This window comes from Lontra canadensis, unplaced genomic scaffold, assembly GCF_010015895.1.
Source record: "Lontra canadensis isolate GAN:19392208 unplaced genomic scaffold, GSC_riverotter_1.0 scaffold109, whole genome shotgun sequence".
NCBI lineage: Eukaryota > Metazoa > Chordata > Mammalia > Carnivora > Mustelidae > Lontra > Lontra canadensis.
Window position 1 is genome coordinate 6660984 of NW_022631103.1, and position 21918 is coordinate 6682901.

The 21918-nt window shown below is 42.5% G+C and overlaps 1 protein-coding gene across 1 annotated transcript in view; it reads left to right on the plus strand.

Moving 5' to 3' along the window:
* PATJ (PATJ crumbs cell polarity complex component) overlaps positions 1-21918 on the plus strand; it is a 362302-nt gene that overhangs the window by 281734 nt on the left and 58650 nt on the right. The window contains exons 32-34 of the mRNA XM_032839752.1: positions 9390-9446; positions 14205-14319; positions 18044-18177. Coding sequence (XP_032695643.1) covers positions 9390-9446; positions 14205-14319; positions 18044-18177 — 306 coding nt within the window. The remainder of the gene's footprint in view (positions 1-9389; positions 9447-14204; positions 14320-18043; positions 18178-21918) is intronic.

The window sequence follows — 21918 nt, forward strand, 5'->3', positions numbered from 1 at the left end:
ATGCATTGGACCATTTCAGTCTCCACCAGCTATAATAGCAACATTTGAGGAACACTTTTTCCTCTCCACTTGCTTTGCTTGATCCATACAAAATTTTCAAACATAGCTATTGAAAAATCAGTGATGGGTGTTACAAATACTACCCATGTCTCCAAGTAGCATGATAGTACTTGCTCTCTCTGATGAAAAAGGCTATAAGGTGCAAATCGTGAGCTCAGAAATCTGAACAGGCTTAACGCTCACCCCTGATGTTCACTAGGAAAAGCGCCTTATCCTGTCTAGCTACATTCTTCATCCAGAAACAGAGGAGGAGGATGTCCACCTCTCTGTTGTGAGGACAGAGTGTGATTTTATACATGAAATGCTTAGCACGGTGCTTGACGTGCAGTGAGGGCTCAGTAAATGTAGGTGTTGCTAGCACCAGATTGTGCCTATGAAAAGTCTACGTATGCCAGGACCCTCATTACTCAGTACATGTTTCCTGAGAACCTGGGATGGGTCAGGCTGTAGGAATGTGACGATAAATAAGACCTCTTTCATCCAGGAGCACAGCACGTTAGGTCTGATGCGGAGGTCACAATCTGGCTGTCAGAGACCATCCAGACGTTACTTCCCCTCCACGGTGCTTTCTTAAGATGTTTGATTTTATGAATCAGGAGATATTCACATAAAAATCCTGGTTTCACTTTTCTCCTGAAAACAGACCAGCATGCCAAGCCACCCCATAAGTCATTTATGCATTTCCCGTTTTTTTTGGTCCCTACTTTTCTAGCATTCCCCCACCCCAGCCTGCTTCCCGCATCCCCATCTCCTGTAAACACCTGACTCCACATCCTGGGTCTGATACTGCAGACAGAGCTGTGGCCATTCAGGCCGAATAGCAGGGGGCAAAAGCCACAAAGTGGGCAGGGGCTGGATGGTGGAAAGCCTCGTGGACCAAGGGAAAACCTCTGGACTGGTTTTTAACCAGTGAGATAGTGAGGAATGAGATGATGAGGAAATGAGCCATTTGAAAAGACCCTTCTGAATACCCTGTGAAAAATCCCTTAGAAAACATCAAAGCTTGAAGGCAGGGAGAGAGTTAAAAAGTTGTTAGAGGGGGCGCCTGGGTGGCTCAGTGGGTTAAGCCGCTGCCTTCGGCTCAGGTCATGGTCCCAGGGTCCTGGGATCGAGTCCCGCATCGGGCTCTCTGCTCAGCAGGGAGCCTGCTTCTCTCTCTCTCTCTCTGCCTGCCTCTCTGTCTACTTGTGATCTCTCTCTGTCAAATCAATAAATAAAATCTTAAAAAAAAAAAAAATTAAAAAAAAAAAAAAAAAAAAGTTGTTAGAGTAACTGAGATGAAAGTTGACAGAGAGGATAGGGACCAAGACTGACTTCTGTGCATCGTGACAGCTGACTGGCTGGGTGGTGGGTGCTGCTACTGAGAAAAGAAAGCTAGGAGGAAGAGTGTATTTGTGGGGAAGGGTGAATAAAGTGGACTGGGTCTAAGACAACAGGCTTGAGAGGGCTGTTAAGCCCAAAGATCGTCAAATTCAGTCATTTTTTTTAAAGATTTTATTTATTTATTTGACAGAGATCACAAGTAGGCAGAGAGGCAGGCAGAGAGAGAAGAGGAAGCAGGCTCCCCGCTGAGCAGAGAGCCCGGATGCAAGGCTCGATCCCAGGACCCTGGGATCATGAACCTGAGCCGAAGGCAGAGGCTTTAACCCACTGAGCCACCCAGGTGCCCCAAATTCAGTGATTTTTTTAAAGATGTCTTTCAGACACAGATTGTCTCCTGCTGATTTAGGTCCTTGGCCTCCCACTCTAGAGCATGTAGATACACTAGAAAAGGACAGCCTTGGCCTGGATCAGTCCCACCCAACTCCTCCCCGACCTGAGGCCTGCATTAGCTGAAATCCTATCAGCAAGAGCTCCCCAGCACCTTCCTGTGCCCCTCTGCAGTCTTGGCCACACTAGGAATGGTAAAGCTGGATTCCAGTCCTGCCTGTGACACTTAATCGAGTCTCTGTGCCTCAGTTTCCTTACCAATCAAATGAGGACAGTAATAGGCTCAATCTCCTATAAAATGTAAATGAATACACTTAGAGTGATGCCTTTTGGAGCACACGGGAAATGCCGTGGAAGCGTTAGCTGCCATTAATTTCACGAGATCCTTCTGGTGTATTGAATTTTAGATTTCCGTGTAAGAAGGAAACAATTATTTAATGGCTACTGATTATGCACTTGTCACTTAGTAGGCACTTTCATAATAGTACCTCATTTATTCTGACAAAAACAGTAGTAATACCCTCCACCATTTATTGAGCATTAACTGTCTGTTAGGACCTGAACAGAGTGCTTGTCTCCACCCTCCCCATCATGAAAGATTATTATTACCATCTCATTTTGCAGATGAGTGGCCTGAGTATTCCAGAAGTTAATTCACTTGCCCAGAGGCTTAGGGGCAGTAATGTCACAAGAAGGATTAAAAAGCTTACATGTTGGACTCATATGCCGGTCAGGCCACTCTGCCTCTCCAAAAGATCATTGACGTTAACCTATAAAGAAACAGGTTTGGAGAAGTCTAGTTTGTCATAACCTATAGGTAAAGAAATTTGGATGTAAGCCACTATGTGACCCCAAAGTCCAAGCTTTCTCCTCTCTTCAGATAATACTAAAGAGTTAGACCCATGGGAATCTGTGCGTTTCCATTGATTTGTGGGAAATATGAAAAATAACCACATGGAGAGTGATAGGTCCATAATCAAAGGAGCGAGACTGATACAAAGCGAAGGTCAAGGAAAGCTTTATTTCTCGCCAAGCATCGAGAATCAAACCGACCGTTCAGGGCCACCTCTTATAGAGAGAGCGACCTCTCCCAGCCTCACAGATGAACTTTTATAGAGCAAAGTCCATGTGGTTGAGCCTGGCCACACACAGGTGGCCAATGAGATTGCAACACACAGAGAAAGCTGCAAAGTCATGCTCGGTCACACATGGGTGGCCAATTGAATTACAGTTCACCCCATAGTAGCTACTTAAACTAGCCTATCACCTTGGTCAGAATTGGCACCCAAAAGGAGGGGGCCCACACTCCTTGGTAGCTAGGGAGACAGTATGCGCGCCCCACTGATTGGATGTCTCCACCTGGCCAGACTCATTCCTGCATTTGGGCTCTGTTATCTCTACCTGACCTGGCCCGCCCTTGTATTTGGGCTCTGTTATCAGGGACTGGTCCACCGCATTTTACTGGTTTCCCGACTTGCTTTTAAGCAAGTTCCCCGAGGGGAGGGTGCAGGGTCAGTTTAAGTTTTACTGCATAAACAACAAAATCACGGTTTAACCAGATGGAATCGCTCTGGCTAAATCGGCCCTTCCAGATAGTTCTTCATAAAGCAAATCTATTCAATTTCAAGGACTGCCCTTTAAAACTGTGCCGTACCTAAATTTTTAGTGTAAAAATGGCTCTTCCTGTGTGACATTATGGTAATGATATATGATAGTAATTGGGAGGAGAGGACTTAAATGGGTTGCACCCTCTGAGATCACTGATACTTGACCATTTCTTGACTTAGAAAATGACAAGTTCATATGCTCCAACCTATATTTCTTTGGTGTTCTTTAGTTGGGGGGAGGGGTGTCTCTATAATCCCGACATTCTTTTGAAAATTTTCTAGTTTGTGAAATCCCAAAGTCTGAAACCATCTGTTTTGGAAGTGATTCAATCAGAGCATGCAAGGAAAGAGATTATTAGTAAAAGCGGACTTTGGTTTTGAACCTGAATAAGTAGGAGGCTGATACTGTTTCTAATTTTTAAAACAATGACATGAAAAAAATGAGAAAAACCAGATTTGTAGAGGAAGATAATGAGTTCAGTGTAGAATTTACCTTGTTTTTTTTTAAGATTATATTTATTTATTTGAGAGAGAAAAGGAGAGCACAAGTGGAGGGAGGGGCAGAGGAAGAAGCAGACTCCCCTCGCTGAGCAGAGAGCCTGATGTGGGGCTCAATCCCAGGACCCTGGGATCTTGACCTGATCTGAAGGCAGACATTCAACTGAGCCACCTAGCCTCCCCTAGAATTTTAACTTTCTTTTTTCCTTCTGAAGATTTTATTTATTGCTAGAGTGAGCATGAGAAAGGGGGAGGGCCAGAGGAAGAGCAGATTCCCTGCTGAGCAAGGAGCCCGATGTGGGGCTCAATCCTGGGACTTCAGGACCTGACCTGAGCTGAAGGCAATCGCCTAACCAACTGAGCCACCCAGGTGCCCTAGAAGTTTAACTTTTTAGGGAATAATATGCCATGTGATTTCTGGTACAGGTTCATTTTATCAATTTTTGTATTTTATTTTGCTTTAAAAAAAATCTTAAATGAAGTATAATTGACATTAGTTTGTCAGTTTTGCTACTGGGCTTGATTAAAAATTATTCCTAAGTGTTTTTAAAGTGCTGGCATCCAAGTTTGGAAAAATAGGTTAAAATGTGTTTCTGATGATTATAGGTCTTAATTCCACGCTGGAATTCTCAGATGTATATCCTGCTCACTTTTAAACAGCTGGACTGTGTACTTAAAATCCATTTTTATCCCCAACGTGTAGTCCGTCGAGAACTGCAGGATTTCTGGTTCAGCTAGGGGAGCAGATGTCACTGTGCGAATCTTACTCTCTGTTTCAGATCCTCTATGAAAACTGCATCTGTAACAAGAGCCTAGGAACTCCCTTGTAAGAAGCCAGAGACAATGTGTCTGAGTCAGCACCGGCCTCTCTCTTGTGACAGTATGCAAATTGCCAATGGCAGAGTTCAAGTGCATTCAGATATGAGGCATTTTTCACAGCTCATTGTACTTTATATCTTGTATTTCTGAAAAATCACTTGAGATTTGCCTACATAAATTCCCCTTTCCTGGTCATAAAAAAGACAGTAGATTTACAGCGAGGTCTGTTCCCTTCTTGAGAGTCACAAGAGGAAAGCTCTTGGCTTTTTCCTCCATTCTCTCTGCCTGTGCATCATAAATGAAGAAGATAATATAGAGACGCGAGGGTAGCAGGTAAAGGTAACCTCATGAACCCAGAGACAGCAGAAATAGAGGTGCACATTTTTTGCACAAATTCCCATCTTTGACGTCTGCTAGCTTGCTTTCACTCCCAACCCCTTTAACTGGTCTCCTGCAAAGACTTGTTACATGAAATTCAACTTGCCTGGAAGGAAGCTATTGCTTATTAGATTTTTTTAAACTGAGAAAATAATCTAACCGTCATAGTTATTAGCCCTAAGGACCCTGCGAAGGAAAGGGACGCATTGGCAGAGCCCAGAACTCAGACTTTTCTTACCTGTGGGTGTGCAGCTCACACATTGTTCTTTGAGCCTGTGAAGTTTTCACTTCTCTGGAGAAGTCTTACTTGTCAACATGATTTTTAAGGTCCTATAATCTAAAACCCGTATTGTATATGTTACCTTTCTAAGGGAACAGAGAGTAAGTTTAGTAGGGAAGGCCTATTCTGTCCCAGACACTATGCCAGCCACAGGACGTACCCCCTTGAACAAGACACATAAATCTTATCTTGTAGGTGCTTTCAGAACTCTTGAGAATCATGACAGCTCACGCTTTCGCGGCATTTCCCGTGTGCTCCAAAAGGCATCACTCTAAGTGTATTCATTTACATTTTATAGGAGATTGAGCCTATTACTGTCCCCTTTTGATTGGTAAGGAAACTGAGGCACAGAGACTCAACTAAGTGTCACAGGCAGGACTGGAATCCAGCTTTACCTAAGTAATTCCTAGTGTGGCCAAGACTGCAGAGGGGCACAGGAAGGTGCTGGGGAGCTCTTGCTGATAGGATTTCAGCTAATGCAGGCCTCAGGTCGGGGAGGAGTTGGGTGGGACTGATCCAGGCCAAGGCTGTCCTTTTCTAGTGTATCTGCATGCTCCAGAGTGGGAGGTGAAGGACCCAGATCAGCAGGAGGCAATCTGTGCCTGACAGGCATCTTTAGAAAATCACTGAATCTATTTTATTTTTTATTATAATAAAAAAAGGGGAAACACAAAACTACAGGCTGAATATTAGAAATACTTTGAAGCTTCAATTTTGTTAATGACAAATTTAAATAACATTATATATTATAATAAACATATATAATGGAATAGTAAAAAAAAAAAAAATCACTGATTCTGACTATCTTTAGGCTGAGCAGTCCCCTCCCTAGTTTGCTTTCTTTGCTCGGTTCACTTCCTTCATCTCCACCTGGCTTACCTTCTGGCGTGACCCCTGTGAGTTTGTTATCCTGATAGACCTTTTCTGGGCTCCACCTCATTTTAATCAGTAGTCTCTTCATTGCAGTTGATAAAACCTCAGCTTGACCTTACAGACAAAGGGAGATTTACTGATAAGCTACAGACCCTCTTTACAGTACAGAGGGAAAGGCAAAGTTGACAGCCTCAGGGACCATTGGAACCTGAATCCTAGTGCCCCATAGGTGTCTGGATGTGTCTTTGACTCTCTTTGTCTACAGACTTGCTTCCTTAGTTTAGTGGGAATGTGGCTATCGAAAATTCCAAAGCTTGTGGGCCAGAAAGGGGCTGACTCTCTGCCCTCGGGTCTGCATTGGGAAATGCACAGGATGTTCTTAGGTGGTTCAGATGTCTACCCTTGGACCAATTGCTGTGGCTGGACAGACAGGACATGTTGATTGCCCAACTTTGGGATAGAAGTTCACCAGCTCTGATGATTATAAACTGGACATCCCTGTTATTATCTATTATATAGAATATTCCCAGTGTTGCTTTTTATATCCACTGCTCGAAAGCTCCTTCTCTTGATCAGAGGAACTTGCGTGGCTCTCAAAGCATTTTCTTTCAGGAGCTTATAGTACTGTGCCAATGATTACAATATAACGCACATAGAACATGTTCTGTTGGGTTTGTTCCACAAAATAATATGATCTTTCCACCCTCCTTCCTCAGCCTTCTTATTTAGGGGTTTCCTGTGCAAAGTCGGCACCTTAGACTGTCCCAGACCTCAGCTTTGAAGTCACTAAGAACTCCCTCAGTGCAGCAGTTGGAAGAGGAGCAAGTTCTAAATTTATCTTTAAATACAAAACCCGGAAGAAAGTGACGTACCCTAGGTCACTGGGTTGGCTAGTGCCAAGAGGTTTTTTTTGGCTGCCCAAGCTCAAAATAAGCCGGCATGACTTATTCCGATTTAATGTTGTATCTAAAAATGGAATCACCATGTTGAGGCTGGCTCCTAAGAACCTCATGCGCGTCCCTAGGAAGAGGTGAACAACACTTTGCCTTTCCCTTGTGGTTCGTCCTCGGCTAAGAGTAGGAGCTCTGCAGCGCAATACATCTGGTTAAGTTCTGGTTCAGCATATGCTCCAGCATCTTGTGCCCCAGTTAACTCTGCAGTTTAGATAATAGCCCTTACCCCACGGTTCTGTTGTGCACATCGGCATCCGAAATAGGGATGGTATGTAGCTCAGTAATTGGCAGTCAGTGCTCAGTAAGTTTTAGCTGTCATCATCATCGTCATGCACTGGCCCCATCCCTTGACCCAGAGGCTTAAGGGTAATCAGTATAAGAAATGGGACAGGGGGCACCTGGGGGCTCAGTCAGGTAAGCGTCTGCCTTTGGCTCAGGTCATGAACTCAGGGTCCTGGGATCGAGCCCCATATCGGGCTCCCTGCTCAGCAGGGAGCCGGCTTCCTCCCCTCTCTCTCTGCCTGCCTATCTGTCTACTTGTGATCTCTGTCTGTCAAATAAATAAATAAAATCTTAAAAAAAAAAAAAAAGATACAACACAGTGTTGCATAAATTGTGAGAAAATAGCTTGGTCATGCTATGGAAGGGGCACTGCCCAGGGGCTCAGGGAAGAATTACACATGAAGGAACTTGTAAACTCGTGGTTTATAATCTGTTTAGGAGCACAGTTGGTGGGGGGGTTGTTGGGAGGAGTTCTCGAATGTTGGTCCCATATGGGAGAAATTGAGAGAGAATCTATATTTAAATGAGAAAGAGTTTTGGTCCTAAAAAAATAAGTGGGCAGATAAGGGAAATCACAATCCTCCCGGGGACCTAGGGGGCAGGCTCAGGATATTATGTGCTGGGGTTCAATTTCTCAGGTGTAAACCAATAGGGAATTGAAGAGACAGGATGGGACTGTAACCTAATCTAGCAATAATGAATGGCTGGGCACAACTTGGTCACTATCTATTGTATTGTTGCAAATCTGATGGGAGCCCTTTGGATTAACTAGTTCGGTATGTTTGAAAAAGAAACCAGGGAGCGGGTAGGGGATATCAGATAGTACTCCAGCATCCCCCAAAGGAGGAAGTGTCTGCCCATGTAATTATTTTCACTAGCTCTACAGTAGAGTTAGGAATGTGGGTGTATCAGACCTGGATTCCATTTACTATCATCATTAACATCTTTATTATGTATTTGTTGTTTGCCAGATACCATGCTAAGTGCTGTCCATATATTGCCTCATTTAATCCTCACAACATCCCTAGAACAGAACAACCTTTATTTTTTCCCATTTTATAAACGAGACTGAGTGAGGCTTGGAGATGGCAGGAAATCTGCTCAGGGTTGCAGAACTCTTAAGTTGAGGAACTAGGATCGCAAACAACTACCACTTTGCTATACAAGTCACACCTCTCATCATCTTCAGATAGCTTACCTACCTGCAGTCTGTATGTTAGACCTGCCAGCTGGTGTCTCTCAGACATTTACCACGGTCTACAGTAAGCCCATCCTTTTCTCCTATCCCAGTCAGTCTGTCTCCATGTTCCCTGCCTAGTCCAAGTCCAAGTGCAGGAGTTCATGCCTGAGAGTAAACCATCAGATGATAATTTCCCCTGTGACTTTGCCTGAAAAGAAGGATGGGATATGGTGGGAGGCAGACATAAGCATTCTGGTCGATGTTTTGGGTGTCAGTAAACCACCCTTTAGGTATGCACTGGTTTCCTGTGTGTTTTGGCAGTTTACTTCTCTCTAAAACCTGGACTCTGCACATTTCTGTGGGATTCAGGGCTAACTTAACTCTGTATCCTCCAGTGTCTTTGGTGACTTTCAGGGAAAAAAGTTCTAATATCAGAGTTCAAACCCTGAAAGAACTAAATATTCAATATAAATACAAATTTAGAGGTTACTAGAATGGCAAAAGAAGAAAAAAACTCTAGCTGAAGTGACCATCAGTGGGTATCTGATAAGTTTAAAGCCTGATAGCTCTGAAAGGGCTGAAAAGAAACATTTGGACATGGCAAGTGTGCATTCATTAACAAGACTTTGTTCAGATGGATGAACAAACTGGTGCTTTGGTCATTTTTGTGGCCTGGTGGTGTTTGCTAAGTTGGAGAGTGCATTTGAGCCCTGAAATGCCACTAACTGGCTGTATCTTTTCTATTTCAGGAGGACATCTCCCAGGTGGCTGGCCAGCAGAAGGCACCGGAGTGTCCAACGGACAATGTACGTAATTTCCACCCTCGGTTTTGCTCTGCTGGGATAGTTTGCATTATAAATGGGTTCCAGAAGGGAAAGGAAGTGATTGCAATGAAACTTGCTGGGAGGTTATGGTGTGTCTTAGAATTGGAGGTCAGCCCACAGCAATATCATTGATTCTAGGCAAGGTGTGTGGAAATCGTCTCTGTGCATTTTCCTGGGCCAGTACCCTGAGCAGGTGTTTAAAAGTGAGCCATCCCTACAAACACATCTATATGTAAATTCTGAGATTACCATGTCTTACTTAATGTCATTAATAAAAATCTTAAGTAAGAGAATTTGTAATTCTATAAAAATATAAATACAGTAACTTTGGTGTTCTTGCATTTTGTATTAACTTCTCTTAAAAAAAAACTATAAATTTCTGTCTCAAATTTTTGTACTTTTGTTAGTATTGAGTTTTTTCTTTTTAAAATCTTGATTCTTATTTCTGTGTGCTAGGTGATACTTTCATGCTACTAAAATTTACATTATTACTGCATCAGCTGTTGTTAAATTTAAGGAGCTAGAGCTTCCATGATATTTCAAACACTGCCAAAGAAAATAAATTTGAAAAGTCTCCAAACTTACATACTAAAAACCCAAATAAAAATGAGTAGGTGTAGGAGTGCCTGGGTGGCTTGGTCCATTAAGCATCCAACTCTTGATTTTGGCTCAGGTCATCATCTCAGGTTCATGGAATCAAGCCCTGCATTGGGCTCCACGCTCAGTGGGGAGGCTGCTTGAGACTCTCCCTTGCCGCCCACTCACTCACATGTTCTCTCTCTAAAATAATTTTTTTTTTTAATGAGTAGGTGTAGGGATGCCTGGCTGGGTCAGTAGCTCTAGCAGAGAACCCACCTGAGGTCAGTGGGCAACACCTGCTGTGAGCCTGGGTCAGCTCATTATGAAGAACTTCCAACCCCTTGAGCTGTTCCAAACCATCCACATGGTTTTTAATCAGCAGCTGGCTGGTCATTTATTATCAAAAGACATGAAGACATTGATAGCTATTATCAGTTGAAATCTTAAGCTGTTCTGGCATAGTGATAGGTTTATTTATGTTCTTCTCTCTTTGATCTTTTCAACAAGCTTGTAAAGTTTAGAAATACCACTACCAGTTTACAGATGGGAAAGTTTACCCATAAGGAGGTGAGGTGACTCTCCTTTGGCCACACGACTAGTCAGCACTAGCAAGCTCAACAATTCATATCTTCTTCGAACGGTGATTTTTGTTTTGCATCATAAATGAACTGTAGATTCTTTCCCCAGAAAAACACTGATAAACATAATTTTGGTACAACACAGGATTTTTTATAATTCACAAAATGCCCTTTGTGGGTCTCTTAGAAACCCTGGGTAAAGAATCCATTGTTTAACTTTAAGCAGTAACTCTCAAAACAAAACTTGCCTGGGCTCCACCTAGGTACTGATTTATTTAGTCCCTGACAATTTCTGTTATGAAGACAGCATTTGAGAACCACTGGTTTAGTTAGGTTGGATATCCTAGAACGTCCATTCCAACTCTCATGTTTGAATAGAAGCTATTAAACAGCCAATCCAACCTTTCCTATCTTTCATTCTTAGTAGTTTGGGTTTGTGCCAATGGAAGAGTCACAGGACCACATGTCCCATCCATCACCACACCCACCAACAAGAGGTCAGCCTCTAAAAATAGATGTTGTACGTTTCACTTGGTTTCTGTGAACTGTTTCCTTACTTTTTAATTGAGTTCAATCCTATCACTATCTGTTGGAAACATATCATGCACAATGCAGTGGGATGCTACCCAGATCTGGGATATAATGATTAGCACAAACATTACTGATTTAAAAATCACATGATTCTGGAGTACCTGGGTAGCTCAGTCAATTAGGTGTCCAACACTTGGTTCTGGCTCAAGTAATGATGTCTTGGATAGGGCTCTAGGCTCAGCAAAGAGTCTGCTTGAAGATTCTCTTCCTCTGCCCCTCACCCCCCACTTAGGCATGCGTTCTCTCTCTCAAATAAATAGGGATGCCAGGGTGGCTCAGTCAGTTAAGAGTCCAACTCTTGATTTCAGCTCAGGTCATGATCTCAGGATTCTGGAATCAAGTCCTGTGTCTGGCCCCTTGCTCAGCGGGGAGTCAGCTTTTCCCTCTGCCTGCTGCTCCCCCTGCTTGTGCCTTTTGTCCCTCTCTCTCTTTGACAAATAAATAAAATCTTAAAAAAAATTTTTTTTAAATAAACTGGTTAAAAAAAAAATAAGGGGCGCCTGGGTGGCTCTGTCAGTTAAGCATCTGCCTTGGGCTCAAGTCATGATCCCAGGGTCCTGGGATCTAGCCCCACATCGGGCTCCCTGCTCAGCAGGGAGCCTGCCTCTCCCTCTCCCTCTGCATGCCGTTCCCCCTACTTGTGCTCTATCAAATAAATAAAATTAAATTTTAAAAAATACATCTTTTTTTTTAATCACATGATTTTTTTTCACTAAGAACTCTAGCAGCTTTATTAATGATGTGCTTTTTAAAGGTGATAGAAAACAAAAGTTGGACATAAGTGCTGTATGAATTAAGATCAGGTTCAACCTCTATAAGAAGTTTCTCTTCTGTATCAAGTATGGGCACAATCAGTCTGAGGATGATGTGGTATCTCCCAGTGTCACACACTCAGGCATCTGATTACCATCCTCAAAAAAATGCATCTAGTTTTGGTCTAAGACGGCTGCTGGGGCAGTTGTCATCTGCATTCCAGTTAGAGAGAAGAGGAGGGCAGGATCCTTATCCTGCAGAAAATGACCTGAAAATTGTACAGTTCACATCTGTTTACATCTACTGACCAAAACTTAGTCTGCAGACATATCTAGCTTCAAGGACCCTGGAAAGTATGGTCCTCAGAGTCATTGATATCTAGGTGGTTCCATTGTTCAGTTTTCTGGTAGTAAACCCGTATTTGTCATTTTTCCACTTCCCTCTTTTTATTTTTTTTTTTTTTTTAAGATTTTTATTTATTTATTTGACACACAGAAATCACAAGTAGGCAGAGATGCAGGCAGAGAGAGAGGAGGAAGCAGGCTCCCCGAAGAGCAGAGAGCCCGATGCGGGGCTCGATCCCAGGACCCTGGGATCATGACCTGAGCCGAAGGCAGAGGCTTTAACCCACTGAGCCACTCAGGCGCCCCATCCACTTCCCTCTTTTTAAATCACTGAAAATATGTCTTTGAATAAGTCTTCTAAAGTAAGTATATGGTCTTTATTAAATGTTGGCGAGAAAAACTACAGAAAAGAAAATCAACATCCATAGAACCAGTGCCTAGCAGCGGTTTGATAAACATTTTAAATCTGGGGCGCCTGGCTGACTCAGACAGTAGAACACACAACGCTTGATCCCAGGGTTATGAGCTCAAGCCCCCAATGGGGGTAGATACATTGCTTAAAAATAAAATCCTTAAAAAATAAAAATAAAAAAAGAATTTGTAACATTCTTTCGCTACTACTGACTTTTAATCTGACCTCCTCCTCCAAATAGCTGTGATTGAGACATGTTACTGGACAGTGGTTTCTTTGTCTGGAAAAGAAAGTAATAATATCTCACTCTCCAGGTTGTTCTTAGGATTTAAAGAGTTCATGGATGTGAGAGCGTTTTTAAAAACGGGAAAGCACAACACAGATACACAATGGCTGGTGTTGTTGTAGTTTTTATATGCTGCACCGTGCCTTGTACTGAGGCACAGCCTTCCATTGCCAGAATCTTGAGGTGTCATTGTTCTGGAGCAGTTACCTTGATCCTATTTCTAGACTCCAGGGACAGCCTGGTGCTTCACTGCCTCCACCAGAATCTTCCAGCTGGGGATGGGTTCCCTGGCTAACTACAGATCCAGAAGGCAGGTCAGGTCTCTACCTATGTTTCTTAACTGCCTGTTAAGCGAGCATGGAATCCTTTTGGTTTTCCTCGGTTTTCTAATACTAATATTCATTGGAGGTATTATCCACAGAAATCCAGAATTATGAGTTAACTTTCCAAAGCTCACATAGCAAAGGTCTCTGTACCTCTATTGAAGTACAAATTCATTTTCAGCTGTGAGTTTCCATGTCTTTAATTTTGCTCTTCTCTATCCGTTCATTGACTCATTCATTCATCGAACATTTATTGAGGGTCTACTATGTTCCAGGTACTGGGAATCAAGGGTGAATAAGGTATTGTTCTTTAGGGCGAATTAAAATGGCATTGGTGTACCTGGCACTTAGTAGACTTTCAGTGGATGCTTGTTTCCTCTGCCTGGCCCTCATGTTGCTCAATTAACCTGCCTAATGCATTTAACTATTGTGGATGTATCCAGAAGAGAAGGACATTGTCGTATGCTCAGAACATCTGCAGCATGGATTGCTTTTCAGTGGGCATAACACGGGTATGTGGACTTCACATCGATTTCATCAGAATCAATGGAAACTGAAAAAATTTTTCTTCTGCTTCCCAGCCCCAGCATCATATACAGACCACAATGATAGAGTATCATCAGCTGTTATCCTTCTTCCCTTCCTCCATCCGTCCTTCACTGAAGCATCTTAGATGTCAGGTTCATTAGGGAAGCATGGGGGATGGGACAGAAACCATCCTAACTTCCTCCTGCCACCTCTTCCACTCTAAATTCTCAGAAGACATTATTGGAGTGCCACCCTTGTTTGGGTGACAACACACCAGTTTTAAAGCCTCATCCTTTGGTTTTCGTTCTCTTCTTTGACATTCGTCTAATTTTCCCTTCTTTTGTAGGCTGTCAGCCAGATGAAACAGCAGCAAAAATATTCAGCAAAAGTCTCCTTCAGTTCACAAGAGATCCCTTTAGCACCATCGTACCACTCAATGGATGCGGATTTCACAAACTATGGTATGATTCTTTCCATGAGCCGAACTGAATTGACTCCTCCAACATGAGAAAAGGAGGGAATTGTGATATCCTGAAAAGCGCCCTGGACCAGGAGTCAGGAAGCCTGGCTCGGTACCCCTCCTCTGCTTCCTTAGCTCCAAGTCTTGTCCAGGCCACCATTTTCCTCAACCTGCTACTGTGGTTGCCTGTCGTTTATTGAGCATGAAGGTGCTAGAACAAAAAAGGCCCTCGGTAAATACTGTTTACATGTGAGGCTTACAAATTATTCTGTCATCTCTCCAAAAGATTGTGTTTGGTATATGAGTATTATCTCCTAAAAATCATATTCAGTCAAATTGTTAGCCTTGCATATGTTGATGTAAGTTATTTGAAGACTGTTAATTTTCAGTGCTTAAAGACATGAGTATTCGATTTCTCTCTTTGAATTCCTGGCATGAATTATGCTGACTGGCAGTTGAAATAGAATTTCAGAATGAATAATGAGTATTTCCACTTTGCTTTTACATGATATAAGTCTGTAAAATAACAAGAAATCAAACACGTGCTCACCAGTGGCAAAGCATACCCCTGCATGAATTTAACAGGCCCGACACCTTTAGGTATTTGTCTTGTGCATATTTTTTCATAAATATTAACTCAAAAACTTTAGCAAGCAGGTATTATTCTAAAATACTAGATTTTTGCTAAAATACTTAATGAATGTGGTCAGCAGACTATGACCCATGGGTCAGATTTGGCCCACCATCTGTTTTTGTATGGTCTGCAAGCTAAAAATGGTTTTCATATTTTTAAGGGGTTGGAAAAAGTCAAAAGAACATTTCATGAAAATTCTCTGAAATCCAGACTTCCATGTCCACAAATAAAATTTTATTGGAATACTCATTTGTTTACCTGTTATCTAAGGTTCCCGTCACACAATAAGGATAGAATTGATTATTTCAGCAGGGAATGTGTGGTCTGTAAAGCTCAAAATACCACCTGGCCTTTTACTAAGACAGCAACCACCATGTAGACCCATTGAGTTTTGATAAGATGCATCACATATTTCTATCTTGGTAACAGAAATTAATCTCCCATTATTTAATCTGTGGAAATTCTGCTCATTCGGTCCTCTACTTACCGAACATTGGGGGCTGGATCTGTCAGGCTTCGGGCTGGGCTGTCTGGGAAAAATACATACCAGTCCTAACTCAGGACTGGCTAGGGTGAGACAGAAGTGGAGGAAGAGAAGCGCCATCCCCAGCATCTCTAACTCTCTGTCCTCTCTTCTCACTCAAGAGGCTATACTAGGGGCGGCTGGGTGGCTCAGTGGGTTAAGCCTCTGCCTTCGGCTCAGGTCATGGTCTCAGGGTCCTGGGATTAAGCCCTCCATCAGGCTCTCTGCTCAGCGGGGAGCCTGCTTCCTCCTCTCTCTGCCTGCCTCTCTGCCTACTTGTGATCTCTCTCTGTCAAATAAATAAAATCTTTAAAAACAAAAGAGGCTACACTAGTCATTTACAGAAGGATAAACTTTGTAAAGCATTCATGAAATTATGCACTATTGCACGTTGTTTTTAGTGTAAGTGAACGGAAAATGGAGTGTGAAATGCATATGCTGCCAAAAGATCTAGAGTCAAATTAGGTTTCTAATTTAATATTCTCCTTCTCATAGGGCATTTTTTATTGTTACCGAGGTTGTATCACTAAATTTCTCACTCTTAACTGGGAGGCCATTAGATTAATAAATTCCATGTGGTCAGAAAGAGTAACTGTATGCCTGCCACGTTACGCCCGCTGCTGGACTGGGCACCTCACACACATTGTTCATTTACTTCCTATTAGAACGCAGCTCGTTACATGCGTTTTTTGGCTGAAGAATGAGCCTCCATTTCACCCACCTATTAATTCCCTTCTTGGGAGCTTAAATGCATGTCCCCACCACTCCAGAACCTGCTTTATTATTACTATTACTGAGTCAGAGCAGAACCCTCCACAGGCTTACCTAGAGCCTGTTTCCTTTTGTTTAATATCAGGGATTGGCAAACTTTTTCTGTAAAGAGCCAGATAGTAAATATTTAAGTCTTGCGGACCATATGGTCTCTGTTGCTACGACTCAGCTCCGCTGTCGCAGGGTGCTAACAGCCGTAGACTGGAAGTAAATGGATTAGCAGGGCTGTGTTCCAATACAACTTCATTTATGGACATTGAAATTTGAATTTCATGTAATTTTCACATGTCTTGAAATGTTACTTTTCTTTTTTTTTTTTTTTCAAACTTTTGAAAATGTGAAAATCATTTTTAGCTTGCAGGCCAGGATTTGGGGGCCCGCACTTGTGCAGCTGTTTAATGGGCTTTGTGAAACCCAGGCTGGGCCCTGTGCATTAGCTGCCGCTGACCAGCAGGTGGGGCCCTTTATTATCAGCCCTTAACTAAGCTGTTCCCCAGCGTAAGAATGGGTACTCACAATAATCAAACTTAGTTGTCAAAGAAGATAATCATCTCTGGAGCCTGTTATTGTACAAGAAGCTCTTGAAACTAACATTTTGAATATTTTGATTGTTCAATTGGTTAGGTTCAGTCACTTGGAAAATGCACACATGCAGAAGTTATGCTAGATAAAAGGGTTGTATTAAACATCTTTTCCTAGCCAGTAAATATTTTTTTTCCCACTCATTTTTTAGAGAAACCCAATCTAAAATGATGATTTAGGGGCACCTGCGTAGCTTAGTCCATTAAGTGACAGACCCTTGTTTTCAGCTTACGTCTTGATCTCAGGGTTGTGTGTTCAAGCCCCATGCTGGGCTCCACACTGGCGGGTGGAACCTACTTAAGAAAATTAAATAAATAAAATAAAACAACGATTTTAAAAAGTAAACCTTGGGGCACCTGGCTGGCTCAGTCAATAGAGCTAAAAAGTAAAAAGTAAATCTTTATAAAATAGCAGTAACAAGTTTTTCAGCTATAGACCCAGCAGTTCTTGAATGTTGTATTTATGTCACTTTTTTTTTTAACCATGTATATATTTTGGGATCGTTGTTAGATAATTCTTATTTTCAGCCACATCATACTTTATTGATGAAATCCTTTATATATCTTAATTCGTGATATGCTCTAATTGAGAGTGTTTAAGCACTAATTCTTCTTAGTATCTTCTAACTATAACTCAGAATCTTCTGTCATAGCAGTCTTTATTTTCATTATAACATACATATGTATGTGCTTAATTATCTAATCATCTTACATTTTTTAAAAAGATTTTATTTATTTGAGAGAGAGAGAGTGAGAGAGAGTAAGAGAGAGCATGAGAGAGGAGAAGGTCAGAGGGAGTCTGCTTCCCAAGCAGACTCCCCATGGAGCTGGGAGCCCAATGTGGGACTCAATTCTGGGACTCTGGGATCATGACATGAGCCGAAGGCAGTTGCTTAACCAACTGAGCCACCCAGGCAGCTCTTAATCATCTTACATCTTACTGTACGAGTTTTCAGGGTATATTTTAAGACTAAAAAAATTTTAAGTATACTTAAAATAGTTGAGTAAGGAGGGTAGTTACTGTTTTCATCCCAAAAATGTCAGGTTTCATCACTTCCTGAATGAACGTGAAGGACCCAGGTCTTTCCTCCAGGGTGCTTAGCAGGAAAAGAGTGAAATGACAGACACGTGCAAACCATGTACTCCCCAACTAATGCAGTATGTGCACTGGGCTGCCTCTCTTACTTGCCCGCCATTCTGTTTCGTCCTTCTCCAGGTGGTTTCCAGGCCCCTCTGTCAGTGGACCCTGCCACATGTCCCATTGTTCCTGGCCAGGAGATGATTATAGAAATATCCAAGGGACGTTCAGGTCTTGGTCTCAGCATTGTGGGAGGAAAAGACACGCCTTTGGTAAGTTCCTAGAAGTGAAGTGTATCCGCTGTCACAGTTTTTTTTGAGCCTTATTCTGGCCTTTATCACTTCTGTGGAAGACTTGGTTTCTTCGTGGTATGGAAGAAAACGTAATTACAGACACGCATGTATGTTCTGGCCAGCTTTGAAGTTTTTCTCAGTGTTCCAGGATTTTCTCTACATTGAGTATTTTTTTAATAAATGCTTATTAGATCAACAACATTGTAGCCACATTTAGAAATATTATAATAGGATTTAGGGCCACCTGGGTGGCCCAGTCAGTGGTGAAGTGTCCCAACTCTTGATTTGGGTTCAGGTCATGATCTCAGGGCTGTGAGAGCAAACCCCAAGTCAGGCTCCGCGCTCAACATGGAGTCTGCTTAAGATTCTCTCCTTCCTCCCCTCCCCCAGCTCACACACATACTCACCCTTTCTCTCTAAAATCTGCTAAATTATGAACTAAACAATAAAAAAAAAAACAACAATTTAGGCCAGTGTCTGCTACATGCTAAGTATAAAGTAAGTATGAACTGTCATTATTATGGTCATCATTATTATTTCATGGAATGCTAGATAAAAATATGTATCAATTATTTTAGCATAAGTTTAGGTTTTGCTTTATTCTAACCATGTTCATGTCTACTCATAATTTTTTAAAAAATTAGTCTCGAATGTTTTTGCTTGGATGACAGATCTTTGAGGATTCAGTGTGTCATGTGTGTGTGTGTGTGTGTGTGTAGGAGAGAGAGGAAGGGGCAGAGGGAAAGAATCTTAAGCAGCCTTCCCGTCCACTCAGAGCTTGATCTCACAATCCCTAGATCATGACCTGTGCCAAAATCTAGAGTCAGACGCTTAACCCACTGAGCCACTCAGGTGCCCTGTTTAGTATATTTGGGTGTTACTGCCTGCCGCTTTCAGTCGGCGACGGGGGAAGAATTAGGCACAAACAAATCAGCTGCAAGAAATTGGGAGCAGGGGACAACAGTCAAAAATGACTGCTGCTCCGAGCAACTCCACAGTCTCACTTTTATTGGATAGAAACAATAGCCAACAGAAGGACCGATGAAGGTCAAACATCAGTCACATGTCTTGCAGACAAAAGCGAGGAGGAGGATAAAGTTTATAGTTAACCAAGCATATTCAAAGGACACACCTAACTAACAACGGACGTTTCTGGGATGAGAAAGGAGAGATAACGGAAAAGGGAAGCAGGCGGTTTTGGTTCCACCCTGAGCTGACTGGGCATTCCCGTGTGCTCGGCTTCCCTGAAGCAGGCGGCATTCCGCCCTGGGCGGGCGGGGCGTTCCCGGCTGCCCAGCTTCTGTGAAGGGGCGGCGTTCCGCCCTGAGCGACCTGGGCATCCCCAGCTGCCCAGCTTCACGGTCATATATCGTCCTTCTCCCCAAAGACCTGTTGCCAGTATATGTATTTCTTAAGGCCATATCTAAATGTGCTTGGTAACTAGTAAAATCCTCCATGGGTTACAGTTTAAGTAACAAATTGTTCCGGGAGGCAGCCGCAACTGCTCATTACCATTTTTTTTAAACTTCCTGTGTTTTGATTTATAAAAATCAATGATGAATGATGAATCAGTGATGAATCAGTGCGTATATATTTGAATAGGTCATGCATACATATTATGCTCAGATAAATTGATACAAAGGATGTAAGGTAGAAAGCAAATCCTCCTCCAACCCTTTTGCCCTAGCCCTGCCCTCCAAACCCATCCTGCTCTCCCTAGAGAAGGGTCTTCCTCTTAATAAATACGTTTTTAAATGAATATTTTGGTATTTCTTTTGCCCCTTTTTATTTAATAAGGAATAGATTACATATGCCAGACTTACAGATAAAACGTGTAATATGATGAGTAAAAATAATTTTCGTTTTTGTCCAGAGTATGATAATTCCACATTAGTATTGTCAGGAAGTAAGGAGATCCCGTTGTATTTTTCTGTAGTACCTATGAGGCCCCCAAAGTGCTAGGCATCTCAAGAACCACACAGTGCAGCGGAAATCTGGGTCTCGGTGCCTTCTGCCAGCCCCCTGGTCTCAGCCCTTCCTCCCACACTCCTGTCCCACCCGATCTAGCAAAGACAGCACTACATACCCCGCTAGTGCACGACCTAAACAGGACTGTGCTTAGATGCTGGGGTTTATTTATTAAAGGATTTTATCTCCATCCGCTTGATTAAAGTATTTCTATAACTTCTCCCCTGAGGTCAGGATAATTTATTTCCTGAAATTTTTTCCCTTTGCCTGTGCAGGCAGGGCCTGCTGTGTATGGCTTCGTGCATACATAAGGATATTTGTTCGTGAGCTTGGATGAAACTGTGAACACCTGGAGATAACTAGCTCAGTAGCCATTTGTAGCTCCCACCCTCTTGTGGGGTGAGATTTAAATACGATTTAAAAATATTGCCTAGACCACACCACTTGAAGGGAAACTTCTGAAGAAAAGTTTTGCCCCTTGCCTCAGTGACAGAAGCTGAACAGATCTTTCGAAGCCAGATAATGAGAAATGCAGAAAAGTTCGGGGGCCGTAAAGAAGTGAATATATATACGTACCAAATATTTTTAAAGCATATTATATATAAATTGTCATCCCAAGGTCTTTGGGGTAGTATGCAGAAACTATTGGCCGACCCTGGATATTGGCTTTTTCTCCCTTCTAGAGCCTGTTTTCTGATTTTTCCAAAGAGATATTCCTGAATATTGAAAAAACTGAATTTCTATAAATCTGTATTTGAAATGAACCAGGGAAATTACATTTTAAGGAAACTCTGTAGTGAATTCTTTCATGAAGATGTAACCCTCTGATTTATCTTTTGCAAATCTAAGTCTGTACCACTTCAAATAAGGCAGAACCAGATTCCCTGAAGGAAATAGGGAATTTTTTTTTCCAATACGAGATCCCATAGCATGTTTTGCCCAGCTGAATGAGTTTATTAGCTGATTTTTTTTTTTTTTTTTGCTTTGTTATTAATCTGATTTGGCTTTACATGGGTGGGTTAGAAAACCTGGGTGACTGCGCCCGTGCTGCTCTGCGGTCTTCCCTGTTGCCCACACTGGTGCTCCCGGCTGCCGGCCTGGGGGCTTCCACTGCTTACATCACCTACTGCTTCCTGTTGAGGCAGTTTGCTAGCTACCATGCTCTCTTCTGCTTCTCTGGCCACCATGAGGCAGCCCCATCCACTCCCTATCCCCCCAAAAAAATTCTTCAAGAGCATTCTGAAGTTCGTAATCTATAGTTCTGCCTTATGAGACTGTAAATCCCATTGTCCTTGGAAGGATAAGTACCACTTAAAAATGAGAAATGGGACACAGCTTTTATTTCTTAACCTCAGGTACCTCGTCAAAAGCTGTAAGTTCAACTCAGGAGTTATATATAGCCGTGTCGTTTTTGGTGAAGCTGAACAGCAGGGGCGGGCGGAAGGTGCTTCAACAAGTAAAAGCGTTGTTGACCACAGTGGAGATCTGTTTGTCCTTCCAAATTTTGACATGGACTATGCAGCCTCGTTGACACTCCAGGTTCCATTATCCAGTTGAGGCATGGAATGCTAGATTGCCAGCCAGCCGGAAGTTAGCAAATGAAGATGAGAGCATCTGAAGGGAAATTGTGGACAGCGTTGATCCACTGACTGAAGTACCTTTGCACATGTCTTTGCACATTTGATTTTGTGACGCACCCTCAGTTCAGCTCCAATGGGGGCGGGGTGGGGAAGAGCACATTCTGAGTGCTGG